This window comes from Amia ocellicauda, chromosome 5 (assembly GCF_036373705.1).
Source record: "Amia ocellicauda isolate fAmiCal2 chromosome 5, fAmiCal2.hap1, whole genome shotgun sequence".
In the NCBI taxonomy this organism is placed as follows: Eukaryota; Metazoa; Chordata; class Actinopteri; order Amiiformes; family Amiidae; genus Amia; species Amia ocellicauda.
The window spans coordinates 43,318,660-43,340,920 of NC_089854.1; the positions used below are offsets into that span (position 1 = coordinate 43,318,660).

The 22,261-nt window shown below is 38.1% G+C and overlaps 1 protein-coding gene across 1 annotated transcript in view; it reads left to right on the forward strand.

The window, feature by feature from the left end:
* shisal1a (shisa like 1a) overlaps positions 1-21,930 on the forward strand; it is a 73,000-nt gene extending 51,070 nt beyond the window's left edge. Inside the window, exon 5 of the mRNA XM_066705326.1 lies at positions 15,047-21,930. Within this exon, the coding sequence (XP_066561423.1) occupies position 15,047 (1 nt within the window). The 3' untranslated portion in view covers positions 15,048-21,930. The remainder of the gene's footprint in view (positions 1-15,046) is intronic.
* The last annotated feature ends 331 nt before the right edge of the window (positions 21,931-22,261 follow it).

A 22,261-nucleotide genomic window follows, 5' to 3' on the forward strand; every position in this document is an offset into this window, starting at 1 on the left:
GTGTGCAATCTGAACAATTTTAGAAATTGTTAAATGCCTGGCCAATTTTACACATTGTTCATCCAGGCATTTTAATTTGTTTTTTCATGCATTCCTTAGATAGCAGGCTGAAAATCAGAGGCCCTGCAAGTACCATACATCATCAAGCAACTGCTGAATGTTCCTCTCAGTTAGTTGGTCTGTTTATAATACAGAGCATTTAATGAGAACATGGCCTCAATGAAAGTCCCTGTAAGTGCTATAGCCAAAGCTGTTCTACCCTTAAAACAGAATGAAATTCAGATTGTAAACCTCGCTGAACCCCAGAGATTGCCCTCTCAGTTATTACGTTTAGTAATAAAAGTTAGTTGTGTGTGTAAGAGCACTCTCATTAAACTAAACATTGTTTCTATTGATTGTCCATGGGTCTCTTTGTGTCAATAGCATGAGGTTAATGTCTCAGGCCTCCCTTAGGAGTCGTTGGACTGGTGGAATATTTATGAGGGTAGTAATGAAGTCTATCGGGGGCCGGAGTAAGAGGCTCCTTTTGTTTGGTCGTTCTGTCCCTCTCTCTCAGGTTCAGATTCCTTCTTTTTCCTTGTTTGGTGTTCTGCTTCTTTTTTCTCTCTCAGCTCTCAGCTGCCCTTTTTAACCCACAGTCACACTCCTACTAGCCTCCCTCACTCACTTCTCACTTCATGCACCTGTTCAATGGCACAAAAGTGAACGATATAATGAGAATTGAGTGCTGGGCTTACAAGGTGATCTTCCTTTGGTGCTACCTAATGAAGTTTAATTGGGGTTGTGATCCAAAGTCAGTAGCAGTTGCATTTTGCTTTATCTTTAATTGCAATAATTGGATGTTTAATTGGCCATTTACTCACTCTTGTAGGCTCCTGCCAAAGTAACCCAAATGTCTAAGAATATTTACTGAACTCCCTCAGGAGATGGGTGGATCTTGCTTTGTTACCAGACAAGAACAAAATTTCAAAAGTGAAAAGATCAGCACTTCAGCTGAGACCTGTGTTAAAACATTTGAACCTTCCTCTTGTAGTATATGTAGACTTCATATGTTTTGTTGGATAATTTGCACTCTACATATAAGGATGCTCTTATACTTAATAAGCATGTCCAAATGAGCAAGACAAGGAGCCAAGTTCAGCCTTGAACATGCATACTGAAGAAAGATACGTGAGTCCTGCTGGCTCTATACATTGCCAACCTGGCAGAAACCTTTGTGAGATCGTTACAGTGGCTGAAATATTGGTGGCAGGTATGCGAAATAGAGTGTGCATCAACGGCCGCTCCCTGGCTGAGAGGGTGCCTGACTGATTGGTTGCAAATTATTTCATTATCCTCCCTTCTCTTCAGAGGAGGAGAGATGGCTGTACCTGCACTACGGTGCTACACCAGTATCCAAACAGCCTGTTTCAGAATTGGGAATCCAGTATTGGCTTCAGTCAAGCCTCAGTAGCCTGTGTGGCACAAGCTCTTGGCCGTGTGTTGTTGGGTTGACTGATGAGCTGTATTCTTCCCAGCTCCTCTTTTTGAGTGATTCTGGTAGTCCCATAGCCCTGGATACACCATACCTGTCAAAACAGTTAGATGTAAGCCATTAAAGGATTGGATATCTTTGAGTGAATGACTGCTGCTTTACATATGTATTTGTTAAATATTGTTGCAATCCTAACCATATAGCCTAGGCGATAGATGGATAGATAGATAAAAATAGTTAAAAACTATATATACTTGTATGTATATACACTCACCTAAAGGATTATTAGGAACACCTGTTCAATTTCTCATTAATGCAATTATCTAACCAACCAATCACATGGCAGTTGCTTCAATGCATTTAGGGGTGTGGTCCTGGTCAAGATAATCTCCTGAACTCCAAACTGAATGTCTGAATGGGAAAGAAAGGTGATTTAAGCAATTTTGAGCGTGGCATGGTTGTTGGTGCCAGACGGGCCGGTCTGAGTATTTCACAATCTGCTCAGTTACTGGGATTTTCACGCACAACCATTTCTAGGGTTTACAAAGAATGGTGTGAAAAGGGAAAAACATCCAGTATGCGGCAGTCCTGTGGGCGAAAATTCCTTGTTGATGCTAGAGGTCAGAGGAGAATGGGCCGACTGATTCAAGCTGATAGAAGAGCAACTTTGACTGAAATAACCACTCGTTACAACCGAGGTATGCAGCAAAGCATTTGTGAAGCCACAACACGTACAACCTTGAGGCAGATGGGCTACAACAGCAGAAGACCCCACTGGGTACCACTCATCTCCACTACAAATAGGAAAAAGAGGCTACAACAAGTCAGAATTTGGCATAAACAGAATGAGAACATGGATCCATCATGCCTTGTTACCACTGTGCAGGCTGGTGGTGGTGGTGTAATGGTGTGGAGGATGTTTTCTTGGCACACTTTAGGCCCCTTAGTGCCAATTGGGCATCGTTTAAATGCCACGGCCTACCTGAGCATTGTTTCTGACCATGTCCATCCCTTTATGACCACCATGTACCCATCCTCTGATGGCTACTTCCAGCAGGATAATGCACCATGTCACAAAGGTCGAATCATTTCAAATTGGTTTCTTGAACATGACAATGAGTTCACTATACTAAACTGGCCCCCACAGTCACCAGATCTCAACCCAATAGAGCATCTTTGGGATGTGGTGGAATGGGAGCTTCGTGCCCTGGATGTGCATCCCACAAATCTCCATCAACTGCAAGATGCTATCCTAACAATATGGGCCAACATTTCTAAAGAATGCTTTCAGCACCTTGTTGAATCAATGCCACGTAGAATTAAGGCAGTTCTGAAGGCGAAAGGGGGTCAAACACAGTATTAGTATGGTGTTCCTTATAATCCTTTAGGTGAGTGTATATCATAACCATCAGCCTATATCAATCCACTGCTGGATGAAGGCCTCCCTAAGATGCTTCCACCTGCTTTGATCTACAGATTTTCAGTGTCACACTTGCAACTTTTATTACTGTCATCTTCCCATCTTCTATGTGGTTGTTTTCTAGTGCCTCGGTTCCACTGGCTTAAGCGTCCGTGCCATGCCATGTCGTGCCAGACGTGTCCATCCTCAGACGTGTCCCAGAGCTTTTTCTGCAAAACCGGGCCGCTGTGAAGTCCGTCCCTCTGATGGGAGGAGCAGCGACTGTGTGTTTGGTTTGTGTTTGTGTTAAAAACAGAGACAGAGAACAACACTACGAGCGACACAGCCTGACGTGGAGAGGACTTGTGTGTCTATTTTATTCTTTCTGCTTTACATGATTGTAAACAGCATAATAAATACACGTTTCTGTTAAGAGATATTAGGAAGAGCTAAACGTTTATAGACAACATTATATTCAGACAAGCATGTTCCCATAAGAATATGTTTCCATGTGCAACAATAATACTAAATAGCAAATATGTATTGTTATTATTATCATCATCATTTGTGCTAGTATATATGTATTTTAAACGGCACAGCGTGACTCCTTTAACGTTTTACTCTTTCTGCAGATTTGTAACTGCGAACAATACTTTTTGCTGTATTTATAATATACTTATCAGACGTCCTTAACCAGGGCAAGTTACAGTTGAAACAAAATACACACGTTTAACAATTAATCATCCAACTACAATATAGCAGGTTATAATTTAACTAAAGTGTGCACATCTCAGTCATGGTGTTTAGAGGGAAACCCAGATCTGCTGTATTTATTTATTCATTAATTTAACTAAATGGGCACACGTTAACATAATCGTCTTCGTCTTCATACTGATTGTCTCTGCGGATTGTCCTGCACACCATTCACAAAACCACGGCCTGAAACACCGCCCAGCTGTTCATAAAATATTAATAAAATCGGCTGCTACTGATCCAATTATCATTATCCTTAAGTTTATTTTTAACTAGTCACGGCACTGCACTGATTTCACTCCATGCTGCTAATAAAACTGCAATTTCTTCGTGATCGCACACGGCACTTGAGATTATATCTTCCGACACAATGTATCTGATCTCTTCCCTGTCTTTCTACAAGTCAAGCGCACATCTCCGCTCCTGAAAGCGAATCATGTCCTCAGTGGGGATAGACGCTTACGGATGCGTCCAGCACCAGATAGTTAACCGTCCACAAAACATGGACAGTTTTCTTGTAAGTTATTCAAATAATCTCTATTATACTTGATTCCTTTTTCTTCCCAGTACGAAGTCTTGAACACTTCTTCAAGAGTTGTGAAGCTGTGAAGAGTTTTGGACAGATTGTGTCTTCTTGACACACTCCTTTACAAATCTTGTGGCATTGTTGTAGATATATATAATAAGCGTTATATAGGTTTCCTCAATGTTTTCATTTCCTAGAGCTCTGATGACTGAGTTTGTATATATTGAATCAAGTACTTTCCTGTAGTCACAGAGGAAGCTCATATTCTCTGCATCTTTCCAGTACTTCTCATACAACTTGTATGTTATCCACTTATTGTATCCACTTATTATATCCACTTCTGAATCCAGCTTGTTTTCTTGGTTGGGCAAAGTCCAGTGTGCCTTGAAGATTAAACTTTGTTAAGATGGGAAGTAGACTAATGGGCCTATAGTTCTTCAGCTCTTCTTTGCCTCCTTTCTTGTGAAGGAGAATGACATTGTCATTGTCATGTTGCATTGTCCCATTTATCTGGTATGTGTATTTCTGAGACACTGTGAAAAGATATTCTCTACTTCTTATCCAGCTTCTTTTAGAATCTCCACCGTTATTCCTTCATCCCCAGGTACTTTTCAACTTTTTCTGAAATCACAACTGGTATTTCACTTGTGTTCACTGAGACCTCATCTTCTTTACTGAATTCTTCCACTCTTCTGATAATCCCATCTCTGTTTTTGATCGTTGAGCCATCATAATTTTTCAGAGCAATGATTTTATAATTTCCTATTCTGAGGATTTTTTATTTTTGATGGTTTCTTTAATTAGGTTGTTGTAAAACTTTCATACATCCTCAGTAATATGTTTCCTTATGGTTTTGCACAGCTCAATGTAATTGACGTTTCATTTGGAGTCTTGACTGTATTCTATTCCTCTTCTTTTCTGCCTGTTCTCTTGTTTCTCGAGAGATCTTTTTATCTTCTTGTGATATTCTTGTTCCTCCAAATTCTCTTGCAATTTCCATGGTGTTGCTTGAACAGTCACATAACTGTGATGCATCTAGTTCTTCTTGTTTGTCATGAAGTACACTAACTGTTCATCAATTCTAATTTGTACTCGGCTTGATGATTTCTGAGGTTCAAGATGTCGATCGTCTGGTTTGGTTTCTTCATTTGTTTTCTTCTTTCCACTTTGGCATTGAGATTAATTCTACACCGAACCATTCTGTTGTCTCTTCCAGTATTGAATCTGCTTAGGGCCATGCAGTCTTCTATTATATGTTTATGGTTCTTTAAGATATATCTATTTTATTTTTGTCCAAGCCATTCCTTTGACTGTATTTGAACAGTTTAAATAATTCACAGTATGAGATTAAAAACATGCAGTGTGCAGAAATAAAAACAGTTTGAGAACAAGTATTGCCTCATGGAATAACCTGAGCTTTGGCCATCATGTTAAAATCACTTTAGAGGGACTGAGCCAAGTCTCTGAGGTTGGTTTTGCATGCTAACTGGGAATCACTTTACTGTACAGGAAATATGTACACTTACAGTGAAGGTTTACAGAAATGGAGCTTAGCTTAGTTTGAAATCAGCAGTAAATTAATGCACTCCAGAGTTTTAGTTTTCCCTTAACAGCATCTATTTGTCAGAAGAATTACTGTAACCTAATGAGTGAGAAGTCTAATGTAAAATTGCAATAAGGGACTTGTAATGCAATTTTATGTCTATAATGAATATGGAATAGTAGGTATCTGGTAATGAAATTACTGGTGCATAATGGAGATCATTCACTTACACTCCAGAATAAAGAAGCCTTGATGGGCCTTATAATGGACTTGGATTATTTTCTTGGGAACCTCTCTTTCGTCAGCCTGAGCAATAATATTAGGTGTTTGTTATGCTCAATGTTGGGACAACAGTCATAGCAAGAATACACGGTAATAATAAACTAATGGAGTCACAGAAAAGGCTAACCATGGTGTTTGGTTTGGTTTGGTTATGAGAAAAGTTAAAGGACCTTTTATTTTTATGTAGATGTGTTTTGGATTTATAGCCAATGCGATCTCTATAGAGTATGCAGGATCAATGGAGCATACTCAGTTTTCTGTGAAGAGACGAGATTACATCACTCAGCTGAAAGTGCAAGGACCAGTCATCTTTTCCATTGTAGGATTGTGTTGTCCATGGCAACAGAGCCTTCCTGCAGTTCGAGAATGACCAAAAGTCCTGTTGAATGTGAAAGCCAATTCTGAGCAATGCTTCTGACAACACCTACCTTCAGAGCAGTCAGAACAAGGCTTTCGATGTTCATCATCAGCAGTGAGACTGACACAAAATTATAACACAATGACTAAAGAATATTCAGAATACTTTAAATACATGCTTTAGATAAAGACCTTAAAGCAAAAAAATAATATTTGATCTACAGCCATTTGTTTGTTTCACTTAATCAAATACAGAGTTTCCAGGGGCTGCATGATATCACATTAGAGATCATAGTCAATCTAATTTTCTTCTTATATGTGTCTTTTTCTGCCCAAACCAATTCCTTTAATGGTCTTATGGCCCCTTGAGGTTATCAGTATCTATCACCAGTGAGAGTCAGAATGCTGTCGGTCACTGTCAGTGACATAATGCAGGTGTTGCTTCAAAGCAAGTTTGTAGCACCTCCATTCAGAGACATGCATTTGATAGATGAATGACCATCTTTCACCTTCTAAGATGACTGCCGTGTTATTGATCATAGTTAAAGTGTCCTGGGAAATGAGGCACGGGGGACGAAACCTCTACATGCTTTAGTCTGTAACAAATGGGACAGTGACGGGAATACTTGTAACTAGTCCAATGAGATTTTTGTTTTATTGAGTTTGCTCACACTGCCGGGGTCTTCAGAGACAGGCTGCAGCTGTTGCACTGTGCCTCTGGCTTCTGGGGTAAACACAATGCTTAATTACCATCTGCACTGATAAAATGCTTTTAAAAAGGTGATGAATTGCCCATACTGGTCATCTATCATCACTCCTTGTTGGTGCAGCTGTACAGGTGCTGAATACCTCATTTTCTCAGCCTAAGTAATGAGCCTTCGATCTGTATTTTTCCCCAACGTATACTTCGGTGCTGAGCTTAAGTTATTGTCGCTCCAGAACATCCATCCAATAATATCAGCACAGGTCCTTCCTCCAACTGTTCCTTGGCACAGCCATATGTCATTCGGAATACATATTCTGGAAACTGATTAGAAATTCATATTATTTTCTGATTGCCGTATTTAAGTATCATCAAGGAGTGCATGTTGGATTGGACATTGATCACAACATAAAGAGCTGGCTGGCCATCGAACTCTGCCTTTATTCACACAGAAAGAGAGTGATGTACTAAAAGAACCTATTTTTCTCTCACAAGACCAACCCATTGTCACTGAAGAGCTGTTAAATAACAGAGCTGTGGATAAATACCAGGCATTTACCAACCCTTTTGCAGAAAAAAGGGCTATACAAAGACAGCTCTTCAGATCCATGAAAGAATGCTGTTTTTGCTTAATAGTGACTTCTAAATCAATGGTTTTAGGTTACAAGTATGAACATAAAGACACCTATAAAGCAAATAAGACAGAGAGACAGGAAAGTAAATGGAGGAACATTTCTCTGTTTGTATGTTGCATTTCACCACCCATGCTGACCATAAACTATGAGATTGCTGTGCTTCTACAATATAATATTGCTTTTGTTATACTCTGGAGACTATCAAACTATCCACATACATCAGTAAACACAGCTGTTCCTCGAATTCTAAAACATATTGCTTTAAAGTGTTCAGAGCTGCATTATTTATCAGGCAGTGCTCTGTGGGTAGATTTAAACAGGACCGGAGTGTTTCATTGCCATAAATTCAGAAGCTTATCATGCTGCGGCGCCTGAGAACTTGTTCTGAAAACCTCCAGGTTCAGAGCTTCCCTATAGCAACAGAAGTCACCAAACAAAAACATGCATTACCTAATTAGATCTTCCCTCACTGATTAATTTTGCTAGCCCTTTTTTGTACACCGGATTGGCTGCTAGGCTGTACTGGAAATGCAATTTTCCGTGCTGAAAACAAAATCAGAAGTCCAAAAACAACAGAGAGGGAAAAAATTCTAAGGTTAAGGCAGGAGTCAGATAATCTTTAGCAGTTCATGTGTGGTTCATTCCAAAAGAAAGCATGGTGTTTTGTAACTAACAGAACTGGCTTTGTAGAATAGAGCCCTCTTGACACGTGAAGTGCTTGACACAGGAAGCATTGCATGTTGTACTCTGTATTGTGAAGTGTATTTGAGATCACAGGAGGTGAAGATGGCGTGTGTAGGTCTTAATAATAATGAAAGGGGGGTGGGGCGAGAAACTGATGTGTTTATGAACTTGGATTTGGATTAAGGATTGTGATTTGGACTGACTGCCACTGTGTTGTGTTTGAGTATATGTGTAGTTTAGGAACCCTGTTCAAATGTTTAGTTCAAAGGAGGCTAGGTGATTTTGTTTGGTTTCCATTTATTTGATTTCCTCTGTAACTATAAGAAAAGTACATCTTTTGTACCATATTCCTGCATACTGTTTCTTGAGCCCAGCTTTGAGAGCCAGAGAAGCAGTGTCCAACCCCACATAATGTCATATATATATATATATATTAGGGCTGTCACTCGATTAAAATATTTGATTGTTTAATCAATGGCCATTAGTTGATTAATCGGTAGATTAATCGTGCACTTAAAATAATCTAAAACAGTTTTTAAGTTGTTGTGCCACACAGCAATACTTTAATAAACACTAGGCATTGATATTACAGTATAACAACACTGAATGGAAATTGTAAAAAAAATAGAAATGTATATTTATAAAAAAATACTAAATCATTATAATCAGCAAAATTATAATCGCTACAGCAAACAGATGTTTTGCTCACAAATTATACTGTAAACTACTAACACTGCCCTTGTAAGAAAAGCATTGCTTGCAAATGAAACAACCTTTACTTTGTCTTCAATGTTAAAATATGAATCCAGTTTGAATCCAAAACTAGACTGTAGTTTACCCATTAGCAGCTTGTAACCCTTCAGTTTGTGCATGGATACTGTACTGTAGCTCTCGTGATGTGATATCTTGCGTCTCGCCTTTAAAATTTCACCCTAGGGGCCGGATTAAATAAAAACTTTGACCCACCTGCTAATAGCAAACTACGAAGCTGTGCATCATAGCGGTTACATTTCTGATTAGAAGAAATTGGCATCTTACTGAAAATGTACAGTACAGTTCTGTAGATTTTGATTAGCGGGTGGGTCAAAGTTTTGATTTAATCCTAGCCTAGAAGCGCTGAGCTGTTAGTTTGAATGATTTAATTTGAATTTCTCTGTTTTCCTGAATACACTGTGCATACCCATTCTTGGCTTTTCCTAAATATATGTATAAAATATGCCTACAGCATTTTAGCTGCATAAACGTAAATCAAGTTGCAATCTCTGCGTACCTCACCTGTCTACAGTCTTTCATGTGCTTGAAAAACACACACATTGTATAGCATTACAAGTGTCTTCACTACGACTACAACTGTAGTCAGATTGAGTGGACACTGAGAATGATTACGCTGCAAATAAACACTTGTTTCATTTATTAGTTTTGACTGTGCAGTGTACGTGTTTAGAAAAAAAAAACATTTTAATATTTAATATTTCAATTTAAATACCCTACTCCAGTTGTGCTAGTTTTATTCAGTCATTTGCCTTTCATTATACCACAGCATTTAAAGAGCTATTGGTTAAAATGAGCGGTTTTGGCTATTGTGGGTAGTTCGAAATTTTGGCCTTCTAGTGTTAACCGTAAAATCGCCAAAATTTTGATTGTCGATTAATTCATTAGTTGATTAATAGACCCGATTAATCGAAGCAACCCTAATATATATATATACTATATATACTATATATATAGTATATTTACACCAATAAGCCATAACATTATGACCACTGACAGGTGAAGTGAATAACACTCATAATCTCGTTATCATGGCACCTGTCAGTGGGTGGGATATATTAGGCAGCAAATGAACATTTTGTTCTCAAGGTTGATGTGTTAGAAGCAGGAAAAATGGGCAAGCGTAAGGATCTGAGCGACTTTGACAAGGGCCAAATTGTGATGGCTAGACGACTGGGTCAGAGTATCTCCAAAACTGCAGCTCTTGTGGGGTGTTCCCAGTCTGCAGTGGTCAGTACCTATCAAAAGTGGTCCAAGGAAGGAAAAGCAGTGAACCGGCGACAGGGTCATGGGTGGCCAAGGCTCACTGATGCACCTGGGGAGCGAAGGCTGACCCGTGTGGTCCGATCCAACAGACAATCTACTGTAGCTCAAATTGCTGAAAAATTGAATGCTGGTGCTGATAGAAAGGTGTCAGAACACACAGTGCATCGCAGTTTGTTGCGTATGGGGCTGCGTAGCCACAGACCAGTCAGGGTGCCCATGCTGATCCCTGTCCACTAAAGCGCCTACAATGGGCACGTGAGCATCAGAACTGGACCACGGAGCAATGGAAGAAGGTGGCCTGGTCTGATGAATCAAGGTGTTGACTTGGCTTCCAAATTCCCCAGATCTCAATCCAATCGAGCATCTGTGGGATGTGCTGGACAAACAAGTCCGATCCATAGAGGCCCCACCTCGCAACTTACAGGACTTAAAGGATCTGCTGCTAACGTCTTGGTGCCAGATACCACAGCACACCTTCAGAGGTCTAGTGGAGTCCATGCCTCGACGGGTCAGGGCTGTTTTGGCGGCAACAGGGGGACCTACACAATATTAGGCAGGTGGTCATAATGTTATGGTTGATCGGTGTATAGTATATCTATAGTATTGGTTTAGACTTTTGCTACAGGATTTAAGTGCTCGAACAAAACAACAAATAATAGAGAGGGTAAATGTCGGGGAAATGACCAACAGCTTTTATTTGCAGACAACAGCTTTAACCAGGACAACACTGTGCTTGATCGCACTCTATCCACATATATACGGGTCAATTACGTGACGCATGTATTTTGGTGTCCCAAGCATATTCCATCCATCCATCCATTTTCAAAACCGCTTATCCTGGCGAGGGTCGCGGGGAAGCCAGAGCCAACCAAGTATATTACAAATATTACATTTATTTATGTTTTATTAAAATGGCATAATATGTCTCAACACTCCTCTCTTTATTCACTGATAGGAGTATTTTTCAAGAGTATTTACAATTTTAGGAGCTATCTCCAATCATCCAAAATGTCATACCGGAAAACTGTCCACACCTAAAATTAAAATTCAAAAATGTTACAAAAACTCATAAAAAACTACAAAACATTTCACTAGCCATGTGACAGGACATTACATCGTTCAGAAGTTTATGAAGGACCCCCAGGCTGTGCAGAAAGTTTAGTAAGTCTCTCCTGAAATGTTGATAATTCGATTTTTTTGATCACACAAAATTCTGTGTCATACGGGACAAAACTTAAAAAGCATTTATAATATATTTTTTTTTTTTAATGTGTATGTAATGTGAAAGATGACATTGAACAGTTGTAGGTAAAAGTAATACATTTATATATATGGTTAAATATTTGCCTGATTCATAAGTTAAAACTTGTATTTTGTCATACCGGAAAATGATCACTTTCTGTTATCCAACAACGTCACTCGTTATCTGGAGTGACTTGCTTATACTTTTATTGTCTGTGTGGATGTCCTTAAATAACAAAGGAGATGGCAACATGGTCATTATTGTTTTGTATTAATTTATGTTGATGCCATGAAGCCATTTGTAAGTTTTTAGAGAATATATAAATCCAAGTTCAAAAATAGCATAATTCCTATACATTTAAAATGTTATGATATCAAAACATCCAATATACTTTTTAATCTGTTGAAATGTTAATGCATTGTATCCTATAATCCTTTGAGTTAAGGATACAACAATAATCATATCATTTTTACTAGATAGCATTATCAGATATTTCCCAGCTTTTTTCACTATTCACTAATTTTTGAAGTGACTAAAAAACTAGAAACTAGTGTCTAGAAAAGCCCATATTTGTGAAATGAACTCAGATTTATTTTTTTCTGGGCTGAATATGATTGTTAAGATGCTAACAAAAAACTAAAGTGAAATAATTTGCAAATCTATTATTGTTATCCGGTATGACATTTTTGATACTAGAAATCATATGATTTATAATAAAAAAGTATAAGTGATTATTTTCAGAATAAAAACTTTTTGAAATATATACATAACATTCTAATGAAGGTAGAGAGAGCTTTCATTTGTATTTTAAATGTTTTAAAATCCTTATTCGTCACTGACCCAAATATATAGGTGACAGACTAAAATATACTATCTCATATACTTTAAAAATACAAAAATGGGGTAGATAAATAATGGCGAAAGGAATAATATAAGGATCATAATTTCTATATGGCCATCGTCTACGCACATGTAGTTTATGAAGTGCCCTCGTAGCAGAACACAGTCATACATTTTCCCTGTGATTTGCGCAACATTTGGCACAGCCTGGCACCGTGCCACGCAGCATCACCTCCTGGTGGTGTGGGGCTTGGCGGGGCTGATGGAGGCCATCCTTTCTGCCGTGGAGTCAAACGAGGGCCCATCTGCTTCAAGGCACAAGAGTTCCAGGGGCTCCTGTCACCAAGGAGGCTTGTTAAATGGCAGCTCACAGTGTGACAGCAGTGCGGTGATGTAAGTGCAAGACTGTCGCTGGCATAACGGAGCCTTTGTGTTTTGGGCAATGCGGGCAGTGCCATACATCTGCCTTGGGACTGGACAGCCCATTTGACCCCCTCTCACTACCTGGAATGCAATGCTAAGGGTGTTCAATAGGCAGCTTACTGGGGTTAAAGCTTTGTCTAAGAAAAAATTAAACAATACTAGTATAACTTTGTGTTCCTGCCTTGTTGTGAAATGCTCGAGGATGTATGTCTTCTGTGCTGCAGTACTCTCTCACGCATGTCCTTGGGGGCTGCAGTGTCTTTAACCACCTAATTGTTCTGATTACATGATTAATTAGATGCAATAAATCCTTCCCCCAGGCTGCAAAAATGGTTTATAGGCACCACACCTTGAATCAACAGCGTATTTCAAGCCGGTATTATTTAAAGATCTTGAAGAAATCTTAAATATATGTTTGGTTAAATCAAATAATCTGATTAATGAAGTACCCATTAATTTCACTTCACTCAGTCTATTTGTGATCTTTTGTCATAGCATGTGCAGTGTAACTGTTTTATTAGCACAATGCCAATAAATGCTTTGAGGAAATATAATTTGCACTTTATTAATTTATATATGATCCATCTTAAAGTTTCTAATCTACAAATGTCTGTAGAGGTTATCCTGTAATTATTAATTTGACAGATTAAATCTTATCTTTACAATAAATGGTAAACATCTTAAAATATGATCAAAGCACTGCTGAGGGATGGTTCTTTGGATCCAGTTTGTTTCCCACTTGCATTAAGCACTATTAGATTAAGTAGTAAGTAGTAAAAAAAGGAAAAGGTCCACATATATATACTAATACAATATCACAGTCCATCTGTGAATGCATTGAAAACGGGTGTGATGTATCTGTCACCCAGTTTGAGAGTCTTGTAACTCTTGTCAGTAGAGAATTATGCAGGTATGTCCACTTGTTAGACTGTTCTGGGCTCCCCAGTGGGGGCCATTTCTAATTAGCTTCCATATGGCGAGTGTTAATTAAAACGGCAGTCATAACAAAGCCAGCCTGGCACTGGGTGTTGGCAGCGAGTGGAGGGTGGAGACACTGCGGATGTTTGCACATAATTAAAATTAATTTACTCACCAAGCTGTACCCATTGTTAGCTATTGAGTGGCACTATACTATGGAGCTTTATGTACCTGTTTGGGTTAGATACCAAAGTTGAAACTGTACAGTACACACTGTACTCTTATTCAGGAAATAAGAAGGGCATCATTATATTTCCTTATTTAGTGATAGTGGCATACAGTATCTCATTTCTGATTGGATAGAAACCCTGGTATGTAATCCAATGTGGAGATGTAGTACCTGAAAATCATGTCTAATTAACATATATTTGACAATATATTTGCTATAATGTCTTTCATCTCATTCATAATATAAGCAATTAGTTACTTCGAAATCTGACTATAATCGAATCGTCTGAAGACAGGTCAATGGATGCCCTGCATTTTTGGTTGGTTTTGGTTGCTTCTTTTGTTATTTGTTTGTTGTTAATTTTTGTCCCAAAGGCCACAAAAACCAAACTCAAGTAGTCCACTGTAACCTGAAATAGGTATTTAGTGTTATTTAAAAAAAAAAAAAACTTGTGGTCTTATGTGTAAAAAGTCCTGATCTTCTTTAAATCAATAAAATATTTCAGAAATATTGTAGTAAATTATGTTAATTCGTAGTAAAAGTCATATATTAACAGTTAGCACCAATCAGAGCTACCAATATATATGGCAACAGGATGATGTAGGTGGGCGTGTCAGTTTAAGTGGCCAATCGCAGGCCTCCTAAATCTTCTGGTGCAGATTCAGGGCTGGTCACGCTGAGATCCGCCAGCTGCTTTGTGCCAGTGTTTAGGAGTCATTAAACACTCACACTGTCATTTTAAAGTACCACAGAGAACCTAGACAGATGCTAAAACATTATTTTAGATGAATAAGTTTAATTTACAATGTGTTAATATAATAGCTGAAGTAGCAGTAGTGGTAGCAGTGTTGTTGTTATTATTATTTGATTATGGTCAGAATCTGCTACCTGAAGATTAGCTCAAAAATGTTTTAATTGTCTGAACAGATGTGTCATAAGAGGACATGCAGATTGGTGCACAGTGTTTGTTATTTGCTTATTGTGTTTATTTGATTTACAGAAAATGAAACCAGAACAAAAGGAAAGAAGACAGAAAGAAAGTAATGAAACTAAATTAAACGGGATCGCAGTTTGGCCCAGCGGCATGGACACCCGTCTCTGGACTGAAAAAAGGACCACAGGTGGGGATGGGTCTGGAGACTACAGCAGCTGGCATGAACTCACCTGGCCTTCAGTGCCAGCTGCTGGTGCCCACAACCCATTGGCACACGACCGCAGGGACACTCCTGTGGAGACACTGGCTATGAAATGCTTGGAAAGCCTAGAGAGAGGAACAAGTCTCCTGTGCTCTTTTTTCTAATGGGAATATCAGGATACTACAGCCCAAAGGTCTTTAAAACAACAGAACAGCCTGACCCCCTCTTGGGCACCTTTAGTCAATGATAGAAATGTAGCGAATACCAGCTCCCCAGCTCTCGTCCTGGGGCCACACCTGGGGCCACCCCCAAGAGAGGGCACTCTTTCACTTCTATTCTAGGAGAAGAAGAAAACAAGTTGTATTACCCTTACATGCATTTTTCATTTGTTTGTTTTGTTTTTTAATTTGCACTGCTGTGGAGCACATTTGTTTGTTTTCTTACTTTTATTAGAGATGTTATTATTTATTTATTTGTTTCTTTCATGTGAACTGGTCAGGGAACCACATAAAGAAACTAAAATTCAGGATGAAACATTCAAGTAAGCAATAGATTTAGAGAATCTAACGCAGGAGTTATAATGGTGTCTGACTCCCTCACTCGGTAGGCCGTAACTACAGCCTAACAGCCATGAAGATTTTGGTTTGTTTTGTTTCTTGTGCTATTCTTGTTTTGTTTTGGAGTTTCACCCTCTTTGTTCACTACCGCACATGATGTTGCGCCATCCCTTGATATATTTCTAATACAGAAGTAATTCTTGTCCGTTACCTAGTTGGGCAACTAAATCAACTCTGATTAGGCAGTACTTTAATTTTACAACTCGTCTGCCTTGTGGTTGCCATGGTTGCATGTATCCTATGGGCAAAGGTATGCCAATCAAAGTCCCAAGATGGGGAAAACTCAGAAATAACAATTGTAGGAGGAACTGTTTTTTTTGGTTTGTTTTTTTCAACAGATATTCAAGGCACATCAGGAGGATCCTCCCACACTTTGAATACAATCATTGGAATATAGATATACATTACTCTTTCTTGCAAAATTATTTCTGTTGGAGATGAGTGTGTCTTCAAACCCTGTAATGTAAAGTTTGAAATGAAATGTGTTAACTACTGAAAATGTTAATATTTCTTAGAGTAATGGGTTGGTATAGTCCTTACTGTTGCAGCCGCCTCTGTGAATGGCGTATCATTTTGCTGCAATGTAGTGTAGTAAAACCACCATTTGATTGCTGGCGTGCACCTTGTATAAACATGGTGGTATGCGTACACGTTTTCTAATCACTAATGTATACATATGGGACTGAAAAATAATGTTGTTATTCTTAGCCTATCAGAACACTGACTTTTCTCCTATAGTAGAAGGCTTATGTTTCTCTATATAGGTGCTGCCGAGTAACAATGCTGTACAAATACATGTTCAAATAATCAAATTTTAGAACACATAGTATAGGAAGACTTCACAACAAGTTGAGGTATAGAAATCACAGCATAGAAACCATTGTTCTCTTACATCTGAACGATCCTCAAAAGAACACAAATGCTTTGAAAATGTTAATTGAATTGCATTATTATTATTATTATTATTATTATTATTATTATTATTATTATTATTATTATTATTATTATTATGATTGAATTCCACACACATTGATTTATTTCCCATTTCAAAATGTTGTACCCAAAGACTGATGTAGAATGTGTGTAGCAGCAAAGACAGCAGTAAAGGTGGATGAATGCTGGGAAGAGTGGAGCTTAAGAGGGACAAGAGTCTTTTGTGACTCCACCAAAGAGTGCACAGAAGCTCAGACTTCAGAAATCCAGCGAAAAAGGCTTTCTTTGTCGTTACTGATGTAAACATGCATTACCGCTGTCAGAAGCAGTGAGTGTTCTCCAACTTTGCCCTCCCTTGTGTCACTGTACAACTGGGACAAAATTATAGGTGAAGGTGCCGGCTGAAGAGACTTGCATTGCACCTGGGAAGGAGAGTCCCCTGTCATTAGTGTTAATAAGCCCCAGGACAGAATACTTTGGGAAGCACATGCTCTAATTGGCAGTGGGGAATTCCCTGAAGGGGTGATATACAGGAACTGAATAGGAATAATGAACAATCTGCAATGGGAAGGAGGAACACACCAGTTAGTCAGTTTGCAGGTAGTAAATGATTTGCCCCTAGATATATTATGGAGTTTCCTGGATGAACCATCAAATGGAGTATGGCAAGCCAAATTGTCATGTAGAGATATCTCGAAATACAGTTTAAGCGATCTTAAATTGAATTTCAGATATCTCAAACTAACTCAATTTCAAGATATCTCTAATTGTATTTCAACATATCTCAAAATGACAATTATAATGTGAGATCCCATTTAAAGCTCCATTCCAAAATATCTCAAACTGGAGCTTTAAACTAGGGGCCGGATTAAATCAAAACTTTGACCCACCCGCTAATAGCAAACTACAAACCTCTACATTCAAGCAGTTACATTTATGATTAGAAGAAAGTGGCATCTTACTAAAAATGCAGCCGCAACTGAGTATAGTTCTGTAGTTTTCTATTAGCGGGTGGTAGTTTTGATTTAATCCGGCCCTAGATCTCAAATGCATTTCAAAAGATCTCAAACTGACTTCCTGTTTTATTTGGGATATCTTGAAATATACAGGAAGTCGATACAAAACATATAACACTTCACAAATTGAATTTAAGCTATCTTAGATTGTATTTCCATATATTTCTAAATGACAATTTGACTTGCCATAAATGTATATGAGTTTCTGCTTTAAAAACAGCTTTTCAAAATCCACAAGATTGATTGGGTAGCTTCAAAAGTATTACAGTATTGACTCTAGTTATCATGTAATTGCAAAAGTTCTCTCATTAGTATTGTTCAGTTACATGGTATATGGCTATCCTGGCCTGTCATTGAGTATATTATGTATATGATAATTTAATGAAATCAAAATTAACAAAACTGCACTTAATTGAATTAAGCAGAACTGGAAAATAAATGTTTTGGGGAACGTATTTTTAATGAGGTCGTGGCCTTGTTTCTATGACATCTTTGACATATTGAATTGATTTTAAAACACAAATTGTCTTTGCAATGTTTCACAGATGCAATGCAGTGCCAGTTGCAACAGTCAAGACAGAATTATGATGGCAAACTGAGCCTCTTCTTCCCGAAATCATATCAGATCCACCTGAACTGAGTTACACTCTTGATTGACAGTGAGTGTCTGGCTACAGGCAACACCTAGACATGTGGAAGTCTGTTAGTCAGGGTCCCATTGGCTAAAACAACTTGTTCATTGTCCTATTGTGTTCCTTAAGCTTAAGAGTGTTGCACAAAGAACCTTAAACACAACAAAGCTATTGCACTACTGAAGGAAAAAGCAGCTGAATGTAGAACTTAACTCAATACATAATAGGTTTTATACAACTGACAACAGTTCCTTAGCATAATGCACAAGCAGGCTGAATTGTTTCTACTGTTAATATCTAGCTGCATATTTAGCAGCTAGAAAAGCTGAAAACCTAATTAAGCATATTTTTTGCAATTGTTTTTCACTTGTGAATAAAACAGAAAAAAACAGAAGGGAGGGGAGAAAATGAAAAACACATTTGCTTGCATTGTTTGTTGTTATTGTCTTTATTTTTTATTTTTTATGAAAGTCATCTTTGACATATTCTGCAGGCCAGGTAGTTTTATCAAGAGACAAAGAGGAAGCGAATGTTCTGATGAAGACTTCTCATGAGGGTGTGTGGAACTACAAAAAAATAAATAAAAAAATTAACAAATACATAAATAAATGCAATTATTAAGTGGCACAAAATAGGAACAGAAGAAATCACATGGTCTGTCCGCTACACTAGGTTCAGGAAGAACCCATGCAGAAGCTGTATTTGTAAAACCAGTTAGGTAAGAAGTCCGGCACTGCTGTGGCCATAGGGTGTTGTCTCAGTACTGAGTTTCGGACCGTGAATGTCAAGAACACACCTGCTGAGATAAGTAAGAAAAATCTGCCAGCCTGCAGAAAAACTTCCACTGCGCAGCACTCAGGTGAATTCATTAGAAACGGACACATCCATAAAACGAAACATTTAGCTGATACCACAAGGAGGCTGAGAAGCATTCTTATGCTTTTGCTGTAACTCCAAAGCTTCAATAGCAGCACGCATTTCCTGGTAACTTCACCCAGGCTGTTTTCTCACTAACATGTCAATATACTTCATATTATGTTCTGGGTTAGTAAGCCCATTTCCCCCAAATGCCCTCACATACAGTATATAATTACTGATTTTTTTCCCCTTTGTGTAATGATCCCTCAAAATTAACCGAATTTACCAGAATTAAATTGAAAGTATGTTTTTTAAATTAGTATTCAGTGCTTTGCTCCACAGACATTCATTTGCTAATGGATTTTAGCTAAATGAAGGAAAGATAAATAGGTACAGTTCAATCTTTGCCGTAGTGCTTATACAATACAGGAGATCTTTCAGAGCTTGAGTGTTTTTTTTATAAATAAATTGTGCAGTTTCAATTGATTGCTGTGTAGATTAAACCACATCACTTATTCCAGGTCAATCCTTGCTGAATGGAAATTAATTTTACCGTGTGATTATGTGCCTCTTCTTGCGGGAGCCACAGGGATGATTACAATCAGGGGAAATTGAGATAAAATGAATTGATCTCCGGTATCGGTAGAGACAATCAGCTCCATTTTGTAAAGGGTAAGGGTTAGCGTTAGGGTTAGGGTTAGGGTTAAAAGCTGAAAGGAAAAATCATTTACAAGAGTATTATTATAATGGATCCAAAATGTGTTTCATATATATATATATATATATATATATATATATATATATATATACGAAAAATTATGTAAATATATGGAACATGGGAACAGGCACTAGAGTGTCTTCGTCTCATTTGAACAAACAGCCATTTCGGTTTATATTTCGGCAATAACAAAACGTGCAGGATTCCTGGGTTTGCTCACTCGGCTTCAGTCCCGCAGTTCTGGCTATTGATCGCTTTGGAATTCAAAATGTTTTAACTTTCCCCATCTGATTCAGGTACAGTGCTTTCTTTTTTCTTTATTATCGTTTCTGCTGAATCAACTCACCTGTGCATTAGTATGCTGAGGCAGCGTGGTCTCTCTAATGAGTGTGCTGACCGGCCTTGTACGTGCATGTACTGCACAGGCGCTGGCGCTGTCTCTTAAGTCATAGCGTGTGAGGACAGTTTTGACAGAACAACTGGTCATTAGCTGGAATAAAGGAGAGATTCAGCTGCACAAGCAGATTTTAATGCCGGAGACTTGACTAGAGAAGATAAATAACCTACAATTACTGTGTGTTCTGAGCTGCAGAGAAGGTGGATGTAAAGGGAGGGGGGGTTGTGGTTTTACTCATTGAAACAAAAGACCAGAAAGGACGAGAAATCCAACAGTGAACTATGGAAACACTTTCTCCCCATTGACATCAAGAACAGAAGTAAAAGTAGGGCCATTCTGAATTGCAAGTAGCTGCTACAAGACTGTTTAATAGGCTCTCAATCCACATGGTATACAGGACACTATTGTATACAGAGGATCTGGGGATAAATGCCTTTCCATTTAAAGCAATATGCATCAGCTGAAACTGAGAAACTCTCAGTGTAACCTGCCTACTTGAGGGCTGGGCAGAAAGTGAGAGGAGAGGGTTCTGCTGTCTTTATTATAGCAAAGCTGCAAGGGGATTAAATATTACACCATGGGGTTGTATTTGACTTATTTCATGGTAAGTCATTTTTTATATTACTGTTATGAATTAGTTTCTTAGAGGGTCCTGTCGACGTGGTTTGATGTGGTAACACAATCTGGTTGCTGTTTATTGATGTGTTATTAACATGTAATAGATACTCCACAACATAATTATAGAGTATTAACGAAGCCATACACATGCATTATTTGGTAATAATTTTAAATATGACAATACACATAACATGTAGAATGGGTCATTATTATATAGTGATAATGTATCTGCTAGACTCCATTAGTATTCTATAACTTATTAAGCACTTATAAAGTATTAATAACATCAATAAGCAGCAAGTTATTATAAACGGTTACTTTTATAGTATTGGTGGAAGGGCAGTGTAAGAATACCTTGAAAGATCTCTTTTTGTTCGTTTTTCCCCCCATGATCATTAAAGAAACATGAGATTGGCCTTGTAGTGCAGGGTGAAGTCAATAGAATATAAAGATAAAGAAATTGTGCAAGATGGTCAGCCAGCACGCAGTGACGTGTGTGTGAGAAGCACATTTACATAACTATACATACTCTCTTAACCTTAACAGTGAACAGCTTCGATTGGAAGAGTTGGAAAAGTTAACATTATCTTGTTAACATCCTTTTCTCTCCAATCCTTGGTAGAGTATAAATTGGTGTATTTTAGCAAGATCTTTTCTATCATTCCTAGTCACTCATCGAGGTAGTCAGTTATTGACCTTGCCTTATAATAAGGGAAGGGAGCACATTGTATTGATAGCGAGGTTGCAATGCTAACAGATGCCTTACAGCTTATCTACACCTGAACCCGATAGCTTTGTAGTGGCTGGTATATCAGTTCAGGTGCAATGTTAATATGCACCTGAGACTGTATATGTTTTACTACTAGATAGAATGTACAGTTTGAGTTTAACTGTAATTGCACTTGTAAACTTTGTATTGTTACAACAGGGAGAAATAAAGATCTATCTTTTCCAGTGTGTTTCATTGTCTTTGCGTCTTTCTGAAAAAGAGTAATGTGAAACAATGTCTAAATATATCGTAGGAGAGATCAAATAAAATAATTTAGCCGGTGGGACAAAATAGATTTTGTGATAAAATTATGCTTCAATCTGAAGGCTATGGGATTCAGAGTGATAGTGAAACAAGTCTGGTATTAGATATGATTGATATTATACCTTAGGAAAAGGAACAAGACTTATATACATTTTTTAAAACAGTGATGGCCAACTCTGATCATGTGGAGTCACAGCCCAGTAGGGTTATATAGAGCTTTTTAAGTCACCAAAGCCTTAAGACCTAGGGCAATATGT